The 12,390-nt window shown below is 31.5% G+C and overlaps 1 protein-coding gene across 1 annotated transcript in view; it reads left to right on the top strand.

Annotated features, from left to right (window-relative positions):
- The window catches only part of LOC115890191 (titin-like), a 171,141-nt gene that overhangs the window by 6,476 nt on the left and 152,275 nt on the right, over nucleotides 1-12,390 (top strand). Inside the window, 2 exon segments of the mRNA XM_030910351.1 lie at nucleotides 8,410-8,523; nucleotides 9,294-9,477. Of these exon segments, the coding sequence (XP_030766211.1) occupies nucleotides 8,410-8,523; nucleotides 9,294-9,477 (298 nt within the window).

Below are 12,390 nucleotides of genomic sequence, written 5' to 3'. Positions count from 1 at the left end.
AATATTGAGTTTTATTGTTCCCCAGCAAATAAAATTCTCATCTCTTTATCATATTGACGCATGAAAATACTTCCTACATGTGTACATATTTTTTTGTACCGTTTTTTTGCTCTCCTGTAAAATTAGAAATAATGGAGTTAGCAGTTTATCACATTTCACCGACGATATTTCTTACTTTCATGTGAAATGTTACTCCTCCAACAAAGATTTTCCTAGATATTTTCATTTACATGATTTGATCTGAATAGATCTTTATTATTTGATAAAATCTAGGTGGCTGTGATATGTCTGGCGTTATTTCAACATAGCTGTCTAATTAGTCCAACTTTAACAACTAGTTTTCATTTGGTGTCAGTTAAAACAAAAAAAAATTCTCAGAAATTTGCAGAAAATGCAAACTTATCCTACATCAGAGAGATGATAATATCTGGGAAAATCTTTGTCTGAGGGATAGGCAACCTTAATAATATTTTGAAGATATATAAATTCCCCATTGACCACCGGAAAAATATACTGGGTGTTCCATTTAAAATAAAGGAGTAACTTGCTATTAAATGTGACTAATGTTCGATATTAATGTTGTCTCACCCTGTATAACTTTTCGTGTCAAATTTTAATTTAGTTTAACACACAATGGTTACTGTAATTAAATATCAGGCTATACAAGATCAACTAAAATTTAGGTAGCTGTTATCGAAATTTAAAATTTACTCTTCATTTTCACAAAATTTGAAATATTTCAAAATCCTTACATTTTAGATAATGCTTCTTTAATAAAACTCACCTTTATTTTTTTTCCTAGAATCCGAAAATCAATGAATATACAGGGTTGTTCACCACATACGACACGGAGTATTGTAGCTAAACGATTAGATTTTTACAAATTGTAAGTTTTGGGTTCGTTGAAGGACTATTAGAGCTACAATTTAAAAATATTTTTACAAGATACAGAGTGTCCCAAATAAATAAAAAATATCAAAGTTGTATTTTTTTAAATGGAACACCCTGTATATTATTGCATTTTTAGTTTCTACAATTAAAATAAAGGTAAATTTGATTAAGGTTTACCGCATTTTAATCTTACCGTTTTTGAAATATTTAAGTTTTTGTCAAAATACAGTAATAATTATCGCGTCGTATGTGGTGAACAACCCTGTATAAGGTGTTCCATTAGAAAAAAACACAACTTTGATGTGTAACTTTTTTTGGGGACACCCTGTATACTTCTATATATATTTATAAAGTGCTTTCAGTTAACGTGCATATGCTGCCAAAATTTTATTTCGATATAAACTACCGCGGTTCTCCTGGGAGCTTCCGCGGCGTATGAGAGGCGCCACCCTGTATTTTTTTTAAGCGAGTATGTCAGAAGTTGATATATGATATGTCATTCTATTCATAGTGTCATTTTCTATCGAATAAAGTAAAAAAAAACCGAGTGTGCCATTTAAAAATCAAAAGTTTTAGTAATTTCCGATGAAACAGAAAGTGACTGAAAATAATTGAATACGTGAATCAATCCTAATTAATGTCATATACTAATATATCAAATCTCGTTTTTTATCTGAAAAAATAAAAAAATTATATACCACTTTTGCGACGCACCCGGTATATCTTTAATGAGAAATTAAATGGATTATTATTAAAAGAAATAATATACACGAAACACGAAAAAAAAATATAGAGGGTGTTCCATTTAAAAAAAGAAATTTGACAGCACATCTGAAGTTTTACTGGTAGCCCTGGAGGGTACAAACGTTAGCCCTACCTAGACACTGTGACGTGTGCAAAAACCTTTGCTTGGCACACTTCGCTCCCAGGGCGCCGTGACGCCACACGTCGCGACGCCGATACTCCGATTTTTACTCAGTCGTCGTGAGACGAGCGCGCTACGCGTAATCCGCTAAACCAGTGACGTGCCGCTTCCGTTTTTCGCCGGGGGTGAATCAAATCGAGTGAGAGTTGAAAATATCAGTGACAGTTCGCGGGAAAAATTCGCGAAATATCCCCCACCAAGCTGTTTCTTTCGCTATACATCAGCGCGCTAAATTCAAAATTCTTTTCAGGAAATCTCTAATTTAATTTTTATGTTCTTGATTTCGATTCGTGTGGTTTATAAATAAAATAAATGTGAAATAGCACGCCTACAAGCCATAGTGTTTCCAGATATTTTTCTAGGTTTCGAATGGATATTTTTAAAAGTCTTTGTTTATACAGGATGTCCACAAAAGTTATCATTATGATTTTTTTTCTGTAGTGAATTAAAAAAAATATTTTTTAAAAAAATATCTATACATCTGTGGAGGATTAATCTCTTCAAAAATGGGTATTTTTCCACTTGTACTGTAAGAAAATCAACAAAATAAAATATTTATTTTTTGTAAACGCTGCTGGTTAATCCAACAAAGACCAGCTTGTCAGTATTGTCTTGTATTAATAAACACATTTTTAATTTTCTCTAAATATAATAGCTCTAAAAGCCTAAAAAAGCTCATGGCTTGATTGGTTATCTTTCTCCATTTGTTTCTGTCTTTCGCCTTTATTCTCCACCCATCTCTTATCCTTCTCAAGTCCTCTTCTACATCCTTTTTCCATCTGATTCTCGGTCTACCCCTCCTTCTCTTTCCACCTATTTTACGTTTCATTATGATACTAGGAATTCTTGCTTCAGCCATTCTTTCAATGTGACCCAGCCATCTCAGTCTTTGTGCTCTTAGCCCGATATAGTTGTTTTAATTCTTCATTTTGTTCTTCTGGTCCATCTTTTGGTTCAACCAAATCTTCCTCCGTATTTTTCTTTCTCAAATCTGTAGCCTCGAACTTTCCGTTGCATTGAACGTCCACGTTTCACATGCATGCAGCACATTGTTGTTTGGTATATTCTGATTTTTAAACATCATGTTAATAATAAAAAAAGTGTTTCCTGTTTTAACGACAATCCGGGGACATACTGTATATTTATATATATGTTATATATTTTTTTCGCTCTTATTCATAATCAACGCTTATACGTACATATATATTTTCTATGAAAATTTACAAATTAGACTGTAAGCAAAATATAATCCTTAAAATTCAAATATATTAAAATAACACACTGGCTTCAAAAAATATTTATTAAACACTAAACAATTCACAAAATTAAGTATTTGTAATTTATAACACGGAGAAAATGGAGAAATTGAAAAAAAAATGCTCTATACGTTCTACACACCCCGTCCAATAATTGTAAGTGTTTGAAATATTTAAATGACTTAAAATTATGCTTCTTCAAAATTTCTTAAGCAGTGGTACAATGTTTTTCAACTATTTCTCAAAGCATTAGTTTTTCGGCAAAAAATTGTGGACATCCTCTATAAATCTTTCCATTGAAAACTTAAAAATAACTTTCGCGTATAAAAGAAATTAAAAAAAATAGTTCAGTCTCGTCTAAGGATACTGAGAAAAAAAAATCTGCGATAGAACTCTGCAAAAAACTTTTTTTTGTATGTATTTTATAAAGCTTGTTCTTAGAGATGGTCACGGTATATCGATTTTTCAAATAACTATCGATAAAAAGACTGTCCTATATTAAGTTTTATGTTTTTTTTAAACTTTTTCGTATTGTTTTGTGTTGATTCATTTAAATTCTTCAATCGCAACCCAATAATATGTTATCGATACCGAGTATTTTTGCCTGAATATGGGGCAAAAAGTCAGCAGTTGCTGTAAATGTTCGTCTGGAAAGGGACGCCATCTTGCTTGTTGCGAAAACACGTCGCAAGGGTAAGTTTAGTAATTTTTTTTGTTGGAAAATCGAAATTATTTTAAAGCCTTATAGCCCCCAAATATGTTTTTGTCATATATTTTTAGTCAGTGATGACATGTATTGATTATTTCGATTCTAAATATCTTGAGAACGGTTGCTCGTAGCGATTTTAACTAAGGGACCATTTTTACTTAAAAAACGGCGGAAATGTATATTTTATATTTTTTACATAGGTACTGTTTTATACAGGTACGGACGAAAAGTTATTATTCTTCAAAACTGTTAAAAAACATGTCAAAATCAAATTTCTCACGTTAAAGAACCCCTAGACACGAATTTTCATCCAAATTTCGTTATTAGTTCAGTATTTTTTTGGAAAAAATCGAAATAAAAATGAAACTTGTACACCCTGTATCTCCGAAACTAAACATTTTAGGACAGAATTTTATACGATTTTTTTACATATTTTTTACCTGCGGGTTATACTGGTGAAGATTCCTGAATACAATTTGGACCACCCTGTATATCAATAGTTAAATATCTATAAATCTGTAAATAATAAATTGTGTAGCGAAAAAATATCTTTATAATTTAGTGAAATACAATAGTCACATTATGCGATCTTTGTTAAACTGGTAGCCTAGAATTGTTCTGTTTACATCTCTTGATTTGTATATCATGAGACGTTTGTTTTTTACAGTAAGGTTTGTCTACGTATACAGGGTGAGTCTTAAATAAGTGCAAATATATTCAGGGCAGGTAGATCTCGATAATAGAAACATACATAGTTTGGTTTGGTTTGGTTTGAAAATTCAAAAAAAGAGTTTTTGTTTAAATTTTGAGAACCACTGGGTGTTTTTTGAGATTTCTTTCTAAAATTTGCATATTATCAAGAAATTATTTTTTTAAACGTGACAAAAGTATTAAATTTTGCGACATGATTGACAATATAGAAAAGTCATTTTCACGCCCAGGCATAAAAGTAAAGCACTTTTACGCCTACGAAAATATATTATTAAACTTACATGAAGTGTCAAATTCAACGAGCTGTAACCATAGTTTCTCGATATATGATTACATACAAGGTATATGACTTAATATAATATATATAATATATATAATATTTTTATATTATTTGGAACGTTTGAAATTATTTAAAAAAAATATTTATTCTATTCGGAGTAAAAATGACTTATTGTGCCTCGCCTGTATGTCGTATAGCCGTTTGTTCGCCATGGAGTTTGTGTATCATTTTTATTCCTAATAAAACAATATACTATTTTTAACTAAAAAATTACCAAAAATATTTTTAAAAAAATCCAAATTTTCAAAAAAGATTTTGCGAAAAAAACCTTATAGACGTGTTTCTGGAGTCGAAATATACTACCCCTAAGAACATTTACACTGTATTACTAGTTTGAATTTCAATCTAATGTTCTGTGTGATATAGTATCGAAAATCCAAACGCAATTCTATTTCTTTATCTTCTGTCTGACCCAAATGAGTTTTCCAAATTGTATTTCTAAACTTATATTAACTTACTAAAACAATATCGGCCGGCTTTTCTATAATTAGATTTTATGTTATGGTTGCTTTGCCCGTTCATAACGCTGTATTTTTAGGATATAGTCTAACTGCACTTTCGGTCCATCTAGCCCGGCGATTTGCGCATTTCAATCAATTTCAGAAATACATTACGATTTATTCGAATTCCAATAACATCCGGCAAAGATAATGGTATCTACAGGGTGTGTTTTTTGCCATTCACTTGTAGATTTTTTTCGATATATTTTAGTTTTATACTAGTGAGCCGATTTTGAATGATTTTTTAAGCAATATGTAGCTAAATTATTTGACTTTTTAGTATCTCTTTCTAAATAAAAAATGAAAGTTCCCATCTTTCAATTATACGGGGGAAAACAAAATGTTGATATTTTGGTGAAAGTTTGGTTTGGTACTCGGTAATAATAATTAAAAACATATTTTTAGTTACGTGCGAAAGTCCTTTGATACCTTCTAGCGGTCGAAATCAAACTCTTCTAAATAAGTTGTGATGCTGTTCTTACTTCTGAATAGGGAATGTAATCCCGCACCAAAATCTCAATCCCGCAAACCCGCGGGATTACAGCAGTCAATCCCGCGGAAATGCAAAATTGCGGGACTGTAAACAATAGTCATACATTTGGTCCTAAATGGTACAAAAGGCATTGTACATTTTGCATAGGCCCACAATATATTGATATAGCGTGTATCTTAAACCAGCTGTACAGAAATTTGGACCGATGTATACAGGGTGTTCAAAAAATATATTTAATATTAAATAAACTTAAATTTTATTATAATTTATCTACTTATTTTATAAATAAAAATATTATTCTGATGTTGAAGTTTTTTTTAACTTGTGTTAGTTATCTGCTTTTAGATACACCCTATATCAATAATTTTTTGGCATATGCAGAATGTACAAAGGTTTTTGTACCATTTAGGGCCATACGTATGACTAAAAATTCATATTTTTCAATAAAACGTCGTAATTTCCTTAAAAAAAATTAAAAAACTTATCAAATTGTTTTTTCTAATTCCAATACAGATTACTCGTACTTGGTAAAAACTTCGATTTTTTAAAAATTGTAAATTCGCGGTAAAAAAGATTCTTAACCAAATTTTCATATTCTTATAAAACTCCCTGTATATGAGAATTCGCTAAATATATTTTCGAATACCATATAGCATCTTAATCACAACAGATGCATCTAAAGCCTGGTCCAAACCGCATCCCAAAATCTTTTTTAGTTCAAGAGATACCTATTCAACTTTAAATTTACCTTAAAATTTTGCTTGTCCCGATAATTACATATGTCCGGCAGTTTATTTGACGAAATTGTCCTCAAGTACTAGTTAAACGCTTTTCTTCACTTACGCACATACGCCAGAAAGAAATCTAACAAGTAACCTGTTTGTTTCACGTATTTTTAATGGCCAAGCCGTAAGGGGAATCCCCCGTGTTCCGACCGTCGACGCATCGGCCCGGAACGAAACGGTTTGATCTTAATCGAGATCGATTCGGTTACCCAATAGTAGTGGGTTGATCCCGCGGATCCGGCACGGTAAATCCCGCAACTTTGATCCCGCGGAATCTCAGAGGAATCCCGCATTTGCAGGATTGCATTCCCTACTTCTGAAGCTATTTTGAAGTTTCTATAATGTTTATTAGCAATTATTGAAGTTTAAATATATTTTATTATTTAGTATAATATTGCTAAATGTATTAGTTATATTTTTTTGTGTTATGTTTTTATAGGCATTTGCATCTTTAATTGAAAATGTTAAGTTTTTTTTTCAAATTTAGTTAAGTTGGTTTCGAGGTTGGTTGATGTTGTTTAACGTAATTTTTAAGTTACTTATGTGTTTTCTTTTTTTTCGCTTGTGTTCATTGTTTGTGTTCATGTTTACTTTCTCATGACTTAATAATTTGATACTATTTTCATTTGAAACTCAATTGTTTATCGGTTTTATTTTTGAGAACCATCCCGTGCTTGCTAATTGACGAACTCCACAATCATTGAACGAAAATATTTTAGTACGGTTCCGGAAACTTTAATTAATACTGCCAATTAGGATTCAGATCTTTTTGGCCATCACAGAACCGGGCCTCGCGTAACAAAAAAATAATTTTTAATTATTGTTACAATTAAAAATTATTTTTTTGTTACGCGAGAAAGTCCTTTGACACTTTCTAGCGGTCGAAATCAAATTCATGTAAATAAGTAGGTAACGATGCTATTTCTTATTGTTCTTTTTTCTTTTGAAATTCCTATAAAATTTATTATGTTATGTTTTAATAGATATATGCATTTTTGATTTACTTTTTTCTTTACTTTGTGTTCATGTTAATTTTTTCATGACTGATTACTTAATAATTTGATATTATTTTCGTTAAAAATATCATTTTTTTATCTATTTCACTTTGAAAAACCATCCCTTGCTTTCTCATTAATGAATTGCACCACCATTGGACAAAAATTAGTCAGTACCGAAAGTACCGAAAAAAATGGGAAATCCCGGTTCCTAAGAGGCGCTTTACCGAAATTCCCTGTTACGTAATACAGCTGCGGTTCCGGAAACCATAATTGGGACATCCTGTATAAACAAATAAAACAAGAATAAAAATATAATCAGCTAGAACGTTCAGGGATATGGGCCAAAAAAGTTGTTCCTGTTAAACCTTATTATTCAATAGGACAAGCTGCTAAAGCATTAGTAATAGACTAATTTTAATTTAAAATATCGGACTAAAGTACAGAACAGTGCATTGTATTGACTGGTATCCAGTTTCGTAGCCTTATACAGTTGATTTTCATTCATTTAATCTAAGATTAGAATTAATTAACAACATTAGTTTATACACTCCAAAAAAATATTGAATTTTGGTTATTTACTATTGTATCTATAGTCTGTCTAAAGAAAGTATGAAGACAGTGACAGCTATAATATGCCATTTTGTGATCTGGTGTTTCTCCATTTTTTTGTTTTTTTTGTTTCTCCATTGTTTCTCCGACTTTCTGTCTTTCTGTCTCCCAAATTAGTTTTTCTTCTGATTGAACAGACTTTACATAGTATAAAATGAATTTTTATATAATATCTTTTTAATTTTATTTCAGGTCCAAAGATGGTGCTCCCATGGTTCCTGACCGTCGAAGAAGACTCCACATCAGTGGCAACACTGTCCAACTGGCCTTGGACAGTGTCCAGAAAAACGATGCTGGAATATATAGGTCAGTAGCACTAATTTTTATAGACGGACAAATTGATAATCTAAAAAATATTTATTCAGAATGCTTTTGGAAAATATCAATCAATGCAATATTGCTGAAATCTGTTGTAAGATTTTTTTTATTTATTGTTTTATTTTTGTTTGGAAATTTTCTGTTCTATTTAAATGTGCAAAGAGAAACACAACTTGCTATTTTATTTTTTTATTAGCGCTCTCTAGCTACCACGAAAATGTCTTGGAAACAAAATTTATACTGGACATTATTAGGAAAGAAGAGCTCTTTCAAACGAGGCCCAGTTTGTTTAAATTGGCTAACCTAAATCGGAGTTATTCTTATTTTAATAAAAGAAAGTTTGACCTTCCCCCATCACTTTATTTTATGAGATAGAGCAAAATATGGTATATCAAAAAATTATACATTTTCCATTAATTACAACACCAATATTTAAGATACCTCTTCACCTGCATATTTTTGAGAAAAAATCTGTTTTCTGATTGGCCATTACAGATGCCCCTAGCGGACATTTTTCGAACTTGAAAATAATTTCCAGAGATTTCTTTTAGTCGATTTACGCATAACAATTTTTTTTCCAAAGCTATACGAAAAGTAGTTTCTGAGATACAACCGGCGTCTATTCATAGTTGGCCACCCGGTACAGTGGTATATTTTTTTAAATTGGTTTTTCTATAGGCTACTAAAATTCTGCAAAAATAACTAGGACATCCTGTTTAACTTAGTCTCTTTATTAAATATTTCATTTTTTTTTCTAGAATAACGGCTACGTCATCGGCAGGAACCGCATCCCGAGACCTCGAGCTGCGCGTTAGCCAGGGATCAGACGTCGACGCAGAAGACGAACCTCCTGCTTTCCTGAGAAGACTGAACGACCTATCGGTGAAAGTTGGCACTAGGACGCGATTTCTAGTGGAGATTCGAAGCAACTCTGAAATAGCGGTGAGTAGTGTAGATGTAGATTTTATAGGAGGGGGAACTTTAATCACCACGACCTTATAGATCCATTGTAATAATAATAATAAATAACGCTTTTTTCTACAAAAAGCCAAAATAGTTTCATCGACAAAACATTTACAAAACAAACAAAAGCCCAAAAAATATACAAATAATAAAAAATATCAAACAATACAAATCATACAATTCAAAAAAATTTACGTCGTTAAAATTACCAATAGAACATAAATACATGGACATTGTAGGACATAAAAAAAGGCGTATCAATAAAATTTTACAATAGGAAAATTGTAAATGGATATAATCATTTCATCAAATTTTAAAATTCAAAATTGTTTATGATTAAACATCAACAAAAAAGTTGTTTACCGCATATAGGGCTCTCTCCTGTAAGTATGATTTCAGAGCTTTGCGAAATGCGAGAAAGAATGAAAGCAACTTGATATTCAAAGGCAGATGATTGTACATTTTTTTGGTCTTGTACAGTATTGAACCTTTAACTAGTTCTGAGGTCGGAGTTGGGAGATAAAGATCGTGCATTCCTAAGTGGATAGTTATGAGATGGCCTTTCGGGAATAGCAGATATGTGCTTGCGGATTAAGCAAACGGATTCAAAAATGAATAAAGAAGGAAGAGTCAGTATTTTGAAATTTTTAAAGAAATTCTGGCAGTGGGTTCTACTGTTCAGTCCCAATAAATATCGAACTGCTCTCTTTTGAAGTTTGAAAATACGATCAAATTTTGTTGCGCAGCAAGTACCCCAGAATGGAAGGGCATAACGAAGATGTGACTCAAAAAGTTCATAACAGGCTTTCTAGAGGTTGATAAGTTAAGTTCTTAGAGGTTGATAAGTTAACCTTTCCTTCCTTAGAAACTGATCTTAGCGCAAAACAGGCAGCGCTTGGTTTCTTTGATAAAGCTTCGATATGCAAGTCCCATTTTAACGAGTTGTCTACAACAAGTCTTAAGAGTCCACGACGTCAATAGTGTCTTGAGTTATAACTCATCATACAGTCTCAGGGCTTTGTCAAAAGCCAGTATTTGAGACGGTTTTACAGAGGGTAGTTCTTCTTTTCCTAATTTCTTCAGCTTCTCTATGCATTCTTTGACCAACTTTGAATTGATGGTTACTCAGTTGATCGCTTCTAAGGCTGTTTGACTGTCGGATAAGATTATTATTTCTAGTTTCTTATAGTTCCTATCTAAGATAAGTTGTACGCATCTTTCGATAACGTAGATTTTTGCCTAAAGCGTAGATTCATGCCTGAAGCGTAGATTTCTGCCTCAACATCCAAAACAAGACCAAACACGTTTTTGAGTAAAACTGTTTTTATGTATTGTGGTGCTTCAATGCAAATTAAATGGGCTAAAGCAGAGATTTAAAACAGGTTTAGGCTCATTAGCTACTCTTTGAAACAAAATTTTACCCGGGACAAAAATGTTTTTGAGGGAATATTTTTATTTGGAAAGCATGAGCAACATATTTTTTTGGTTGATGTAAAGCTATAACTAACTAATAATAACTAACTAATGTAAATAACATCAAACAAAATGCAAATGACCTTCCTGGAGTTGATTATCTTTCTAATAAAATTTTAAAAACAATTTCGTGCTTGGTTTGAATGCCTGCCAAGCGTAGTTGACTTGAAAATAACCAAGAAATGACGCTCTTTGGTTTGTTTTCACTGATTATTATTAAACACACACCATCACTGTCTGTATTATTTTTGGTATATATACTGAGTGATAAAGAAGGCATAGTTTTGATAAGATGGTCGATGCCTCATGCATAAGGACTGCCAACTAAATTCGATAGTATAACTTTGTATACTAAAAGGACCATTTTTGCATTTTATTTTATTTTGGTAGAGATAATCGATTCCTATATGAGTTCGCAAGCTATAGGTATATCATATATACAGATACAGTGATTTTTTCAATGGAAAACGACAGTTTAAACAGTAAATTGCATAGGAGAATGAGATAAAAACAAAACAGGATACTGAATCATGTTAGTAGTTCATGTTACATAAACCGATTTGGCACATTACTCTAACAATGTTTTGTTCCTTGGGTATAAAACAGATGTCAATGATGCGATTTAAATTTAAACACTGACCTGAGCTCATCGATATTAAAATCAGTAGATAGAATAACTATCTATACGTTGACAGAAAATAGTATTCTAGCCTCTGAGCAATAAATATGATATGAATTTAACCAAATATGATCTAAAATATTTGGTTTTGAAGTCGATCTCTTAATTGTCTTAGTTTAGAGTTCCTTAAGTTTAATTTCTATTTTTTTTTTTCGTTTCTCGTAACTAAGACAACTGCAATAAACAGAACAAAATCTACCTACCAAACTTACAAATCGAGTAAATTTAAAACTCTTTTTAACATATTTAGATTGCAAGGCAAAGGAAGTGAATTTTTTGACAAATGGTTCAGATGTCATCATTTAATTCTCGATTTAATTTCACAGTTTCCAGAAAAAAAAATCCAAAATATGTTTTTTAATTTTTTGGTTTTATTACAAACCAAATGGTCGAAAAAAAAACAGTGTCAAAGACGGCTGGGGAATGAAAATCGATGATAATTTTGGCCAGGTCAAGCCCTAGACGTTATTTACTTGACCCGTACTATTCTTTATTTTTTAATGACGCTTACTGTCAGTTGGCCTTAAAAAGGTTGTAATATATTTTTATAATGAGTAATTTTTTTTTCAATAGCAACTGTTCAAATTGCCTTATATCTATCAAAAATAGTAGATAAAATAGTACTTTAACCACAAGGGTAGATTAAATGATACTTTAACAGCGAGGATAGGTTAAAAACTTTATTTCTTCTCGCACGTTTTTTAATTGCTTCGATTTGTGAAATTTTTTGTATCCCTTTT

This window comes from Sitophilus oryzae, unplaced genomic scaffold, assembly GCF_002938485.1.
Source record: "Sitophilus oryzae breed Bouriz unplaced genomic scaffold, Soryzae_2.0 scaffold_85_pilon_pilon, whole genome shotgun sequence".
Taxonomy (NCBI): domain Eukaryota; kingdom Metazoa; phylum Arthropoda; class Insecta; order Coleoptera; family Curculionidae; genus Sitophilus; species Sitophilus oryzae.
This window is presented reverse-complemented; position numbering and strand designations above follow the sequence as displayed.